At 40.7% G+C, this 15,715-nt stretch overlaps 1 protein-coding gene across 2 annotated transcripts in view; it reads right to left on the bottom strand.

Moving 5' to 3' along the window:
• Ube2h (ubiquitin conjugating enzyme E2 H) overlaps window positions 1-11,839 on the bottom strand; it is a 98,734-nt gene extending 86,895 nt beyond the window's left edge. Inside the window, exon 1 of one of the 2 annotated variants that reach the window (XM_015493833.2) lies at window positions 11,343-11,839. In XM_015493833.2, the coding sequence (XP_015349319.1) occupies window positions 11,343-11,395 (53 nt within the window). In that variant the 5' untranslated portion in view covers window positions 11,396-11,839. The remainder of the gene's footprint in view (window positions 1-11,342) is intronic. The other variant, XM_015493832.2, reaches the window with a different exon arrangement.
• Between the last annotated feature and the right edge of the window lie 3,876 nt (window positions 11,840-15,715).

Genomic DNA, 15,715 nt, shown 5'->3' with positions numbered 1-15,715 from the left:
AAAAAAAAAAAAAAAAAAGGTAGTTTGTTTTTCCAAAAATCTTTAAGGTTTTAAGGCTGGGCGTATATAGCTCAATGGTAGAGCACTAGTATATGCAAGGCCCTCGGCTCCAGCCACAGCACTGCAGAAAACAAAAACTATGGGCTGAGGTTGTAGCTCAGTGGTAGAGTGCTCGCCCTGCACGTGGAAGGTACTGGGTTCAATCCTCAGCACCACATAAAAATAAAGGTATTGTGTGCATCTAAACTAAAAAAAAAAAAAAAGTTTAAAAAAAAAACATCTTTTAGAATACAACAGGGGGCAAAAAAGCAGGAATTTTTTTTCCCTTCTTATCAAGATGGCTAGGGGGGCTCGCTCCAAGTGTGGCTTAATGGTACAGCACTTTCCTCCCACATGAGACACTGGGTTCAATCCTAAGCACCATGTAAGAATAAAATAAAGGTATTATGTCCATCTACAACTAAAAAATATATATTAAAAAAAAGATGGCAGCTAGAGAGAATTGAATCACTCAAATTTGTAAAGTTAACAGACACTAACAATGTTCATGTTGCCAAGATCAGTGCTTGTTTTCTCAATTCATCTGACAATTCTGCTATCAAACACACTGTATTCTATATTTTGGTATACTAAATATACTTTAAGCAATACGGCAAATTACAATAAAGAGCTAAAATTCACGTCAAAAAATACAAGCACTTAAGAGGGGCTAGGGTTGTGACTCAGTGGCAGAGTGCTCACCTAACATGCATGAGGCACTGGGTTCGATCCTCAGCACCACATAAAAACAAAATAATGTGTCCACCTAAAACTAAGATACATAAATAAGTAAATATTTTAAAAAATACAAGCACTTAAAATGCATTCCCTCCTGTGTTCATCAACTAGAATATAATTTGTAATATGAACCTAAACTGCCCAAAAGCAACTTCATGAGATGATTTCGTTTTTGCAAAATTTTTCTAAATTTTTTTTTTTAGTTACCAATAGACTTTATTTTATTTATTTATATGTGGTGCTGAGAATCATACCTAGTGCCTCATGCATGCTAGGCAAGTGCTCTACCACTGAGCCACAACCCCAGCCCTGCAAATATTTTTAATATCTAGCTTAATAGAAGACAGTTGATTTTCATATTGGGGTGATTTCTTGATACACTCAGTTTGGATTAGTGATCTGACCAATTACCAATTCACAGCTGTGAGAACTTAAGGCCTATGAAAATAACCATTTGTTGTAAACAAACAAAAAAATCCCAACCAACCAAGCCAGTTCCTTTCCTGGGGAGTGAAATAAAAAGGTCATATAGGGTAGGGTTGTAGCTCAGTGGTAGAGTACTTACTTAGCACATGTGAGGCACTGGGTTTGATCCTTCACACCACATTAAAAAAATAAATAAAATAAAAAGTATTGTGTCCATCTACAACTAAAAATATTTCTAAAAGATTATACAGTTTCAAGCTGTTGCCAAGGAGACTTAATAATTTATTTGCAGATTTAGATTCAAAGATTAGAAAAAGGGTACTAAACAACCAGCAGTCAATATTAAGACCAGAAAACAATATATCCAACTATATTATACTTGTTGGACACACTCTAACTGAATCAACCTTGTATAAATGCTACTTTGTGGAAATGTTTACCTGAACTTTTTTTGTTGGTTTTTTGTTTTGTTTTCTAAACAAAATAAGTTTACTACTAAGCCATATGCCCAGTCCTTTCTATTTTGAGACAGGGTCTTGCTCAGTTGCCCAGGCTGCCCTAGAACTTGTGATCCTCCTGCTAGTCTCCTGAGTCGGCGTGTGCCACCACACCTGACCTCTGAACTTCTTAATTAATCAAATTTTCAGAAAAACTGTCCATGCAATATAAAGTCAAATGACTAAAAAGCAAAATCCATAGAACCAAAGTTACATTGGCAGCAATGGAACAAAACAACAAAATTTATTTTTCACTAGGCTGAGTGGCAACTCAATTGCTTCTCAGGTGTCCCAACCAGGCACACTTTGTATCTAGTTTTCTACTTATATTGCTTCAACTAAGATTTTATAATCCAAGAAACCCTGAAAAGTGTACATGATAAAAATATGAAACATGGAAAAAATTGCCTAATACTAAAAAGAAGATGCATAACTACATTAATGATCTCAGATGTAGGGAATATATCCTTTCATGCATAATGCCTCAATAAAAATGGTTTAAAAGTTAGAAACCAAACCTGGCAAGGTGGCACATGCCTGTAATCCCAGGAACTCAGGAAGTTGAGGTAGGAGGATCACAAGTTCGAGGTCAGTGTGGGTAATTTAGCAAGATCCTGTTTCAAAATAAAAAGGACTGTAGAACTACCTAGGTGTTAATGCGTTCCTGGATTTAATCTCTAATACTACCAAAAAAAAAAAAAGAGTTAGCAACCAAGAAGGTTGAACAACACAATTTCAGCTGGGTGTGACAGCTGCACATGCCTGAAATCCCAGTGACTCAGGAGGCTGAGGCAGGAGTATCACAAGTTCAAGACCACAAGTAATTCAGTGAGACCCTATCTCAAAAAATAAAAAAGGGATGGCAATGTGGCTCGGTAGTAAAGCACCTCTTAGGTTCAATTCTCAATACCAAAAAGAAAAAAAGGCTTTATTCCCATTAAGTAGTATTTTCTAAATCCCTAACTATGGTTCCTCCTAGTGTTACTGCCCAGGATCCTTTTATGAGCCCAAAGACAAACCCACCAGCTATGCCCATCTTCCTAAGAGTGGTATGGCAAGGTCCAGCCAAGCTTCTACCTTACTCCTTCCAGACTTCTACACAGGGCCAGGCCAAATCATGAGCACCTATTCAAACCACCTATTAAATGCCATACATTCCATGGGAAAGTAAAAAGGCTCCTTCAATCCTCTGAGCAGACAGCTGTCCTACAGAGCTTCCCTCTTGGCCCTTGGGGATTTGAGTTCTGTTGGGCACAGGCAGATACCACAAGAACCGGGCTACAACCAGCCAGTCACCTTCCTCAAGAATCTGGTAAGGTACACAGAATTACACAAAACCATAGAACCTATCCATAAAAATACAATTCAGACTAAAAAAAAAACAATTAAAAAACACACACTTCAGGTGGGCATGCACCTACAATCCCAGCTGCTCAGGAGTCTGACGCAGGAGAATCACAAGTTTAAGAGCAATCTTGACAACTTAGCAAAACCCTGTCTCAAAATAAAAAAGGCTGGGGGCTCAGTGATAAAGTATCTGTGGGTTCAATCCCCAGTATAAAAGATTTTAAAAAATTCCTCTCAAATGTCATACTGAGCTATTAGAATCACTAATGCCAACAACAGCCTCTCAAAAAGCATAAGCTGACTTCTTTGCACAGATTTCTATACTACACTTGAATTTCACTTGGGCAATTAGGAAATACATTTTAATTTACATGCTCAGAGCACAATCCCTGTGTCTGATCAGTGAAACAGTACTCACTGAACACACTGCTACTGACTCCAACCTAAAATAGACTTAAACCAAGTTCTTTTTCTTGTTAGCCAAACTAAAAGTTCTGGCTGTCAGTAATGTTATTTTAAATAAAATACCAAATATAAACTCAAGTGTTCTTAATTTACCAGATAATGCAATAGTAACAATTACAAAGCAGCTTTTTATTATGACAATGTTTATTAGGCTACTAAATAACTCATATGGGAGGTCAAAAAGTTTTTTTAAATACCATATTAAAAACTTTTAAAAATTCCAGAAAAGCTTATTAAGGAATATCCTAACCTCTTAAAATCTATTTCAGATTCTGCCACTGAGTTACTACTGGTTCCTTTTACCTAAGTTCACTCCATAAACTGAAGATACTATACAGAGTATTATGCAAGTATTTGTAAACAGATATAAATTTCACTGGAGGTGCTAAAGTAATGTCATGTTAAAAACAAATTCTGTCAGGTACAATAGTGCACACCTATAATCCCAGCTACTTATGAGGCTGAGGCAGGAGGATCCCAAGTTCAAGGCAAGCCTGGGGAACTTAATGAGACTCTGTCTCAAAAAAATAAAACAAAAAGGGCTTGAGATATATATAGTTCAGTGGTAGAGCACCTCGGGTTCAATCCCAAGTACCACAAATAAATAAATAAATAAATAAATAAATAAATAAAATGAAAGAGGGAAATGGGTGTAGCTCAGTAGTACACCACTCTGGGTTCAATATCCTGTACTACAAAAAAAAATTCACGTCAATACAGGCATCATCATCAAAAAAGTATTTATCTTTACAAAAAGACAGAATCTTCTTAGCAAATACAAATATTAAATAGGTATTTGTGACCATAATTATGGAAATGTTATTTCAGGTTGGGGATGTAGGTCAGTGGAAGAGTGCATACATAACATGCTCAAGGGCCTGGGTTCAATCCCTAGTACCACAAAAAAAGTGCCATTTCAAAGGTCTACAAAACAAAAATATTTCACAATGAAAATTTAGTTCTTGGCTAGTTGTGGTGGTGCATGCCTGTGATTCTAGGTACTCAGGAGACTGAGGCAGGAGGTTGCAAATTCAAGGATTCAAAGATAGATTAGGAAATTTAAGGAGGTCCGGTCTCGAAATAAGAAATAAAAAAGGGATAGGATGTAGCTCAGTGGTAAAGCTCCCTTAGTTTCAAGCTCCAGTACAAAAAAAAAAAAAAGAGAGAAGAAAATTCAAAGCTGGGCACAGTGGCACACATCCATAATCCCAACTCCAAAACTGGGGAGGTTGAGAAAAGAAGGTCATAAATTGGAGGATAGCCTGGGCAACTCAGCAAGATTCCACCTCAAAATAAAAACAAAAAGGACAGAAGATGTAGCTTAGTGGTAGAGTACCTATTTTGATTATGGTGACACAGGTTTCGTGTGTGATCTATAACTTTAAAATTTACCAAATCATTTTAAATATGTACAGATTATGTCAATTAAATCTCACTAGAAAAGGGAAAAAAAATCAGAAGATACCAAAAATTAATTTTAATATTATAGCTCTTGCCATTCAGAGCTGTGTGTTCATGAATGTAACATATCTAACTTACCTACTTATAGTAGATACCCAAAGTATACCTAATTTGTGAATAACGATTATCACAAAAAAACAAGAACATTTAAACAAAGAAATCAGAACTCATCTTTAATCACTATTCCAGGCTACTTCTGTAACAAAATGACACCAACAAAAATGCAACAAAATAGGGCTGGAGCTGTAGCTCAGTAGTAAAGCACTTGCCTCGAATGTGAGTGTCACTGGGTTGATCCTCAGCACCAATAAAGAAAGATACTGTGTGTTCATTTACAACTAAAAACATTTTTTAATAAATAAACTGCAACAAAATAAATGAGGCCACTGAATGTGGGACCTATTTTTCAATTAAATATTTTAATTCAAATTTCTGCTTTTCAAAATCTAGAATTTCATTTCTGGAAAATAGGAATAACCTTAAGAAAATGCCTTATGAGCAAAGTTTTTTTTTTTTTTTCTTTTTCTGGTGGTGCTGGGGATGGAACCCAGAACCTCATGGATGCTAGACAAGTGCTCGACCACTGAGCTGCAAAGAAGTTCATTACAATCTTATTCAATAAAAAATGGCAAAGAAATCAATAGCACAGCTATGGAAGGACATATTACAAGAGCTATTCCTTATATCTAATAGTTTTAACTGGGAATAACAGTTGCAAAAATATTGAGCAAAAACACAGCAGGCACATACAGTAAGACCAACAGGTTTAAAACAATATATCCTAGGGAGAGTAAAAAGACTGATATGAAAGAACAGCAAAATGTTGACTTCTTAAAAAATTTTTTAGTTGTAGATAGACCCAATACCTTTATTTATTTATATGTGATGCTAAGGATCAAACCCAGTGCCTCACACGTGCAAGGCAAGCACTCTACCATGGAGCCACAACCCCAGCCCCAAAATTAACATTTAATAATGATTATTAAATGGTGCTGAGACCAGGCACAACAGTTGTCACCTGGGAACTACTTAGACCTACTGAATCAGAAAACTTTGGGGGTGGGACCCAGTAACCTGTTCTAACAAACCCTTCAGGTGATTAAGATCAAACTGAAGTTTAAGAACTATTGTTTAAAGTATAGGATGATGGGTGACTGTTTTCTTTCCCTTATGGTAACCTGTATTTTCCCCAATTACCTTATTACTTTTATAATCCAACTAAGTCTTTTTACTATTTTATTAAAACATATACTCTGAGTCTATAGGTAAAATGCTATTACATTGTAAGCCCTGTAATGTAAGGTCTGAATTGCAAGCCTAAAAAAAATAATAGCTCTTAGAACCGTTAAATCTGTTAACAATAACCAAAATAACAAGTATATGTGTATGGTGTATGTATATATGTGAAAAACACTGGTGAAGGAGCTTGAAAATCACAATGCTAGAAAAACCAACAAAGGTAGATTGTTTTAATGCATGCACAGAAACAGGGAAAGGGACTTTCATGGGTCACATCTGCAATAGATTATTTCCCTCTAAAAGCTAAATTTTTAGGCTTGTGTGTAATTTTTAGGCTTGTGTGTAAATGTACTGCAGGAATCAGATGTTCTGAAGTTGTCAATGCTTACTCATGTAGGTTCCTGCTTAACCAAAATAAGTACCAGTATGTTATATTTGTCACCAAAATCTAAGCAGGGAAAGCAAATTCACAACACTAGGAGTTGCCAAATCTTTTTACTTTTAGCTTGAAGACCATAAGACTATTCCATCTTTCATCTCACTAAACAAGAGGCCACAGGAAATAAAAGGCAAACCGCAGGTTCCCAATTGACACTGGAGCTAGTTAAAAGATTACAGAATTGTCTATACTTTGAACAGAAATTAAAGAGTAACGAAGACAACTTAGGGACAGAATAACTATCCATTAACAACAAAATTCCAAAGTTGAAGTCAAAAACAAATGGTTACACATTTTAATGTTTGGTTTTGTTTCAGGTTTTTCAAAGTATATTTTAAATACCCCACTGCACACTTTTTTCTTTTTGGTGATGGTGCTGAAGATCAAACGCAGGGCCCTTGAGCACGGTGGACAAGTACCAATAAACTACATCCCCTAGCCCTTAATCTTTTCACATAATTAAAATTCTGAAACTAAATACAAGTTACCCAAACAGCAAGGTGATGCATGCAGAGCTGACCTGACACAGACTGTTCTGATTAAAAAAAAAAAAATTGTTGTTGTTTTAATTCCATAAGCATCATGACCACTTGCACTGAATTTTCACTACTACCCCCCCAAAAAACTCCATGTCTGGACTGGCACAAAAGGGGTGTTCAAACATTAAATTTGTTACAGAAACCCTAAAGTGATTCTGTAAAACTCATGCCATTTGTAAGTACAGTGTACACTGCCCCTTTCATCACTGTTGAAGCTTTTGAAAGGGGAGCTTACATTTCTAACATACTTTTGAAAACCTCCCTATGAGTCAGTTAGGTACATTTGAAGTAGCATATCCTATTTTGTTACTGAGCTCTCTCTGAAAAATAGAGTCTTTGAAAACTCTTGGTATTCTAAGTTTCCAAATCTTACAACAGTAACAAATATGTGTATGCCAAGTCTCCATTATAAACAGATCTGCTTTTCTAGTCTTAATTTTCCTGAACATTTCTTATTCGCTAACAAATCAGGTTTTCCTATTACTACCTCTTAAAAACACACTTTGGTCCAGCTCACAAGGTCTCCCCAGCCCCCACACCTCTTTTGTATGTAAACACACTCTTGTCACACACGCCATCAGCTGTTTAGTAGCTCCACCCCTCCTCCTTTTCCGGGTAGTAACAGAGCAACCAATGAGCTGCAAGGAGCTCTGCCTGCGGCCTTTTGCCTGCATACGCTTTTCCAAAACAAGCAGCTCTAGCCTTCAGCAGGGGCCACTGGTTCACAGATAAAAGGATCACCAGGGCTGTGCAACAGGGTGAAACGAGTAACCCCCACCAACAAGGAAACCCATGTAATCTGAGCTCTTTGTTCCTCCACTGGGGAGAACTTAAACCGATATTCCTTTAGGGCAAATCACGCTTTAAGGTCACCGGAGTCCCAGTTCTCAGGCAATCTAAATCAGCGAGTTGAAGATGGAGAACCTCGGAGGTTGCCAGGTTGAGAACAGCACAGGATCACCAATCCACCTGACTTTGCAAACAAATGGCCACACTATTCCACAGGATTTGGGCTAGCTGCAAGCTCTTAGATGTGGACACATTACTACAGCACTCAAAAGTCATGTAAATCAGTTTCTAGGCTCCTAGGGAGGTTTGCACAACCCTTAAGCAGAGGATCAGAAAGGAAACAATGAATGAGTCAGAGTTTCAGAGTATAATCGCCCAGCAGATTATTAAGTGCATCCGTGCAAAACACACTCACTCCCTGCATAACTTGGGAGTCAGCTCTCCTCCTACCAACCCGTCACAAAAGAAATATCACTGACTCCAAAAAACAATCAGAGATGGTATCTGGAAAGAACCTAGCAAGGTGGCAGAAAGCAGTGGCCAATTAGTTACACATCCTCTTCTTTCCCTACCCCCACACCGCTACTTTCCTACTATATAGGTTCCCTGCCAGGCTGTAAATCTTGGTGGTATAATTATGCTCAGGAGACAGACAAAAATGGGCTGAAACAGGAGACTGCAATGAAACCAGCTATCAGCCTCTACACCAAGGAAATCATCAAGGGGCAGTGAGGGCCAAGGAGTAAGTAAATTCCTTCAGACCTTTTCTTTCCATTTCCTCTCCACCATCTTTCATTTCCAATCCTTAGCCCTTTCACACAATCATACTCATTTTAGTAATGGGTTGGAGAATTTTCCCTTCAATTTTTTACTAAATGTATCTTACTAAAAAATTGTGGGCCCCATTTGGGCCTACTAATGTGAATTCAAGAGAGAAAGGAGGCCACAAAAATCACTCACCCCCACAACATACACATACACACACACACACACACACACAAGGAAAGCAGAAAAATTTTAACTTCCAAACTAAATTACACCAGAAAATAAACACAAAATAAAGATAACCTCTGGCTTTTAAATACCCAGACTATTATCCTCCTATCTCAGAGATCTACAATTTTAAAGCGCCTCAGCTTTCTTTTGTCAGCAAGAAGGAAGGTGGGGAAAGAACAGAAGGCCAATGCATCTTTGCCTTTCTTCATCTTCTACTAAAAATAAGCTATGAAATAAGCCACTTAGGGGGAGGGAAAAAAAGACACCCTGCTGTTCTTTGTCTGTTTTCCTCTCCCTCTCCACCCCCCACACCCCAGCTCCTAAATGCGGTAATCATTCTAGATGCCACAACTACTAAATGAACAAAAGGCACTGTATGGAAAAGGCATCAGGTCAAGTTAGGCCTCACTCTTTATCCTCGGATTTTTTTTTTTTAAATCTCTATATGTACATAATTTGAGGCTCTGACATCGATCAAAAACACCTGGAATTCTCTCCCTCACTCTATCCCAATTATCCCTTAGGTAGAAATTTGCATTAGGTGTGACAGTAACTCTGAAGATAAAAATACCTCAAGACTCTGCCACCCTGTCATTTCCTAGTTTCTAAACAAAAATAAAACCCCAAACTGCTTTGTGTAAAATGTACACACAGTAATAGAAGTTTTCCTGCAACCTTATGAAAAGCCAACGTTACTAGTATCATTCACACATTTACAAAACAATCACAGCTACAAACAGCTCAAAGAGTTGCTTTCACTTGTGTCTAGACATATTTGGTACATTATTATTTGCTGCTCCCTAATCCCTGCTACTACTCCCACCCCACCCCACCCCTGAAAAAATTCTAAACTTGAAACCCTAGATTTAGAAATTTATCAGGTATTCCTAATTTCTAGCCAATTTCTATCCCCAGCAAGGAGAAAACACCTTTTTATTCCTGAAAAGATTATGAAAAAAAAATCTCAAGAGCCCAGGCAACTTCACTCCCATCCCCCACTTTCATATCATATACAAAAACTACTTTTTAAAAACTTTACCAAATTCCATACTAAGCATTTGACAATCATCATTGATCTCTACAAAGAGATAAAATAGTCGATCAAAAACAGTAACAAATAAAAGAGTAATTCACCTGAAGAATCTAACCAAACAACTTGAGTTATATAAACAAAACCCTGCAACAGGGGGAAATGGAGGGGGGATGGGGGTGAAGCAGAAAGAGAAACAGGAGACAGGACTTTTTAACTGCTTTTCACAAGCTACCACCCCCCATTCCCTCTTCCCCCTCTCCCTAGGGATTAGCTATTCAGAACAGTGGCTCACCCCACCCTCTAAATTCTCCCTCAAAAAAAAAAGAATCCCTTGATTTGTCTCAGGAACCTTCGCGAATTTCTCTAGCTGGTCATGAAATAATCAGTCTGGCCTCCAACCAAAACCACTGCCTGAAGGACTCTTATCAGTTACAGCTTTCCCACTGCAACCTGGAGTTTATAAGTTGGGGGGAGGGGGACAGGAAATAAAGGGTGTCACTTGGCAAGACAGGGCAGGCAGTCCAAAAGAGCCTGACCCTCACAGAGGGAGTTTTGCTCAAAAGGATAGTACAGGGACTATTTTGTCCAGGAGCTCGTCTTTCTCTCTTTCCTCCCAGCTGTCAGATCCACAATATGGAGGGTGGCTAGCTGGAGGGCCTGGGGGTCCTCACCGCATACAACTATGGGTGGGAGAGGCTTTGTCAGTGGAAAGGAAAACAGGAAGGTTCTCCTAGAGATCAGAAAGCTTAACAGGACTCTCTGATTTAAAACACACAGAGCTCTTTATTAGAAGAGGGGCCCTGAGCAGACTACTCTCTTCCTAATATAGAAAGGAATTAGGGATAAAGGAGGTCGCTTTAGTTACCCCAGTTCAAGAAGCACTGAGCAGAAGGAATGGGGGCATCTCAAGAGAGAAAGGCTTCCCTCTAGGGAATTTCTACCTTGAGTACCTAAATCCAGGGTGAACAAACAAGAAAGAAAAACCCTGAAGATGGTTCGGTATGAAAAGAGAGGTGGCTAATCCTGCCAAAAAAAAAAAAAGGAGAGAAAAAGCCGTTTAGGGAGTCCAAACGTTGTGGAGGAAAAGTCACGGGCTCTGGGGATGCAGAGAGAGAGAAGCAACGCATATTTCGGGGTGCTGCAGATAAAGAGGAGCTGAAAAGGCCCTGGACTCCTGGGAGGTGCCAAGGAGCCGCCGTAGGCACTGGGGGAGGGAGGGCGTCTTGGACAGTGGCCTCGAGTGCCCCAAGGCCCTTTCTTGGGTTTCAGGGGTGCCCTTGGCATCCCCACACCGCCCCCACACGCAGCCCGAATTCCCCCTCCAAGAAGGATACAGCTTGACCACGTCCGTGTCCATCCGCCTCTTGCCCGGACTGGGGGATGACATGGTGTCGCCGCCGCCTCTCTCCCTTCCTCGGCCCGTCTGTCACGGGCCCCGGGCCCCCGGCTCTGAGGAGCCCGCGGCCGCGCCGGCTCCTCGGCGGAGGTGGCAACCCCCTGCGGTCCTCTCGGGTCCCGTCAGCCGCCGCCGCCGCCCCCCGCACGGGGAAACACCGGGCACTGTCCGGCCGAGTGGGGGTGGGGACCCCGCGGCGCCCGGCTCGGGCTGCCCTCTCCGGCTGTGGTTCCGCCGCGGCCAGGCCTCGGCTCTCCTCCGCGCGGCGCGGCGCGACGCTCCCTTCTGCCTGCTCTAGCTCGCACGTCTGCCCGCCCGCTCACCCTCTCTCCGGCTCCTAGCAGCCTCCACGACAAGCGGACGACTCCGGCTCGGTCGGCCTCTCTACCCCAGCCTCGCTCTGGGCGCCGTGACGTCACCTCTGTGACGTCATCAGATGGGCGTGTTTGGTCGTGGAAGGGGTGGGGCGCCGCCGCGGCGTGTGCTTTCCCAGAGCATTCTGGGAGATGTAGTTCCTCTTTCTCTCGGCCTCTCAACACTCTGCCCCCTCCCCCAACTTCCCCACATACTTCATCGCTTAACTGTCGTTATCATCATCATAAACGATAGTAGTAAATAATGGAAATATTATTACATTTACCTGTTTTACGATCCTCCTTGTTACATGCTGTTAAAAAGGCTATTTGGATCTGGAGGAGGCCAAGGCGTCAATTACTCAGGTGCCAAAAGCTAGGAAAATCCCACACAGGCATGTTCCCTTCACTCTGCTCATTCGTGGGGCGGAGAGAATTTGTTTGCAGGAATTGTGGACTATGGCAAGGGTTCCTCAGAGATTGCAAACTCTGTACAGATAGGGCCACTATTTCAAGGACTAGAGTCAAGGCTGCAAGGTGCAAAGGCTAGAAATAATTGAGTACTAACGTCTTCGTTCTGCAGAGTTTGAGGTAGTTTCACAAAATGAGTGATTGATGGAAATACCCCAAATATGCTGTAGCTCAACACAAAGACTACTCTGCCCTGCAAACTCCTGTTCCAACCTAATAGACTCCTTTATTCATTCAATAACTATTTATTAAGCACCTTCTTCTTCTGTGTGCCATAACTTAGCTGAGCATGCTATGGTGGTGAACCAAGATTAGATTTACATGGTCCCCTCAGTATGGATCTATAGTGTAAGCATTATCTGGGAACTTGTTAGAAATGTAGAATGTTGGGGCTGGGGTTATGGCTCAGTGATAGAGCATTCACCTAGCATGTGTGAGGCCCTGGGTTCGCTCTTCAGCACCACATAAAGATAAATAAATGTATTCTGTCCATCTACAACTAAAAAATATTTTTAAAAAGAAAGAAATGAAGGATGGAGTTTCATCTCAGATCTACTAAGCTAGAATTTGCTGTTGAACAAGGTCCCCAGGTGACTTCAATGCACAGTGAAATTAGAGATATTGTTCTACAAGGCACAGAGGAGTCATATTGAACCGAGAGCCCAACCAGACAAAGGGAGCAGAAAAGGGTATTCAGGTATCTCCCCTATTTAGATCAGATTTTCAATGCCCTCTGTTTTCAAAAGTTTTAATTATTTCCTTGCTCTGATAAGTACGTTTGTACTTTGTCAGATCAGGTGCCATGAGTTGGGTCCCATTATGTAAACACACACACACACACACACACACACACACACACACACCTGGAGCAACAGCAATCTGCTAAAGTTGTACATCATTTGCTCCTGTGATTCCATCTCTCAAAAAGATCAGGTTTTTAAATTATAACACATATGTAACATAAAATTTATCATTTTAACCATACTTAAGTGCACAAACAGCATTGAATAAATTTAATGTTGCTTAACCATCTCTATTATCCATTTCCAAAACATTTTTATCAATCAAAACAGAAACTCTGTACACATTAAACAATGACTCCTCATTCCCAATTCCTCCCAGCCCTTGGTAACCTCCCTTCTGTGTTCCAAAAGAGAAGGCTATTTTTACTGCTTTTAAAGGAGTTAAAAGTCAAAAGGAGTTTTCTTTCAATGCTCTTTCTTATTGCACATGGTGAATCTGTCAGAAGTAGGACAAGTCTGCATGAAGAGACTTCCAACCCCCTCTATTTGACCACTTTTACTAAGGGGAGATAAAGATGGAGTGGAGATTTGTCTTCCTCACTGAGTCTTCTCTAAGCTCCCTGGGTTTCTGTTGCTGCTACCTCCTCTTTCCCACTCTCCTTCACCTGCTCAACTCCCACTCCAAGGCTAAGACGGCGGTTCTCAAGTTTGAGAATACTCCACAATCACCTGGGGAACTTGTTAAGTTCACAAATGTCCAGGCACCTTCCCAGGGAATTCCAATTCAGAAGATCTGATCTGGGACCTGAACATCTCTGTCTTTAACAAGCTCCTCAGATGGTTCTAATACAGACTAAAGTTTGAGAACCACTGCCTTTAAGATTCCAATAGGGGCTGGGATGGTGGCTCAGTGGTATAGTGCTCTCCTAGCATGCATGAGGCACTGAGTTCTATCCTCAGCACCACATAAAAACAAACTAATATATCCACCTAAAACTAAAGATACATAAATAATATTTAAAAAAAAAAGATTCCAATAGGCATCATACTTTGAGAACACCTGCCTGACCATGCAGGTAGTTAAGTATGCCTATGGTGTCCTATACAAATAGGTCAGGGACTATGTACCCTCCATTCCTCATTCTCACCTGAGAGGAACAGTGTTGCAAGTTTAGAAGGCATCATTTGTAGATGAACAGAGTATAGAGTCCAAAACAGACAAAAAGAGGGGATACTTGAAAAAGAGGATGAGGGAGTGGGACCTAGGCATGTTCCCTGGCTCTTTATTCTTCATTGATACTGTAACTGCTATGATCCAAGTCCTGGGCAAAAATAACCAATGTGTCAGTGATGGAGAATATGTGAACAACACTGGAGAAGGTGGGACTGCTGTATCTTGAAATGCAGCGAGGTATGGTCTCCAAGCTTGTGGAAACAGAATAGTCATGGGAAAGGAATCATCCTAAAGAAGAGTTACTGTGTCTTTAGGAAGCATTTTAGCTCTGGACTACTTGGGACAAAGCTGCCTCTCCCTGCTCTTAATTATGCCTCAGTTAATTGCATATATCCTCCCTGGGCCTCAGTCTTCTCATCTGTAAAATGTGGCTCATAATGCCTTACCCACTCAAGTGGGTTGAAGGAATAAATGGAAAAGATGAATGTGAAAGCCCCTTGTAAACTATAAACTGCTTTCATAAAGTTAATGTGAAGTGTTGATTGCAAGGTATGATGTGGTAATGATGCTGGTATTATTGTGTAACTATTACTATACAATCAATACCCCATTTGTCCCCTCATATCATTGAAGAAGAAAGGTATTCATGGGGAGGGGAGCTTTTGTTTTATCTTTTTGCAAATGTCATAACTTCAGTTGTCTCCATGGCCAAAGTATATTCATATTTTTTATGATACACCTTTTCTCTCTGGGCATTTTGCCATTTATTCCCTCATAAATCTACCTCCCCTATTCCAACTTCCTCCTCCCTCCCCCTCTGTGATCCTTCCTTCCTCTTTCCAGAACTACAGAGGACTCCTACGCCTGCTCTTGAGGTTGCAAAAGGTGCCCCAAAGCAGAGCCTAATGGCAACCCTGCTTTTACTTGCTTTAGCTTAAGAAAAGTGGCGCTCCTTTTAGCAGAGGCTCGTTGTTTGTTCTCTCCCTTTTCCCCTGGTGTTTCAGCCATTCAGAATGTCAATAATTTACTCTAAGACAACACGGGGCCTGGGAGTGTCTGTTTATATGTGTATGCTCACAAGATGGTGCACCACTGCACCGGAATGAGCCATGTTCTTCCTTATCAGGTGCGCCCAGGGGTGACTGCAAGACAGCAGCTGTCCGACCCTGCCTGACTCACTAGTGTTGCAATCTGGGAAATGTATTTCAGGCCTGTTTATCTCTGCCCAAGGCAGGGTCAAGCTTGACCCATGGGGCCTCTGATCTCAGGAGCAGCTTCTCCAAAGCAAGAAAATAGGCCTGGAGAGAGTATAATGCTTTGAGCGTGACACTAGACAGAATAAGATGACACTGGTCATTTGGTCATCAGTGGAAAGGCCCAGCCCAGAATCTACTCTGTCTCCAAAATTACTTGTTAACCCCTCTAGAACCAAAGTGAATTTATCACTGTCCCTGACTGGTGGGAAAACCCCCAGACACAGCCTCCTCGTTCCATCCGATGGTTTCTTATCAGAAAAGAGGGGATTTGTTGTTGTTGTTTTTGTTTTTTTATTTATTTTTTATTTTCATGT

This window comes from Marmota marmota, unplaced genomic scaffold (genome assembly GCF_001458135.2).
Source record: "Marmota marmota marmota unplaced genomic scaffold, marMar, whole genome shotgun sequence".
Classification (NCBI taxonomy): domain Eukaryota; kingdom Metazoa; phylum Chordata; class Mammalia; order Rodentia; family Sciuridae; genus Marmota; species Marmota marmota.
This window is presented reverse-complemented; position numbering and strand designations above follow the sequence as displayed.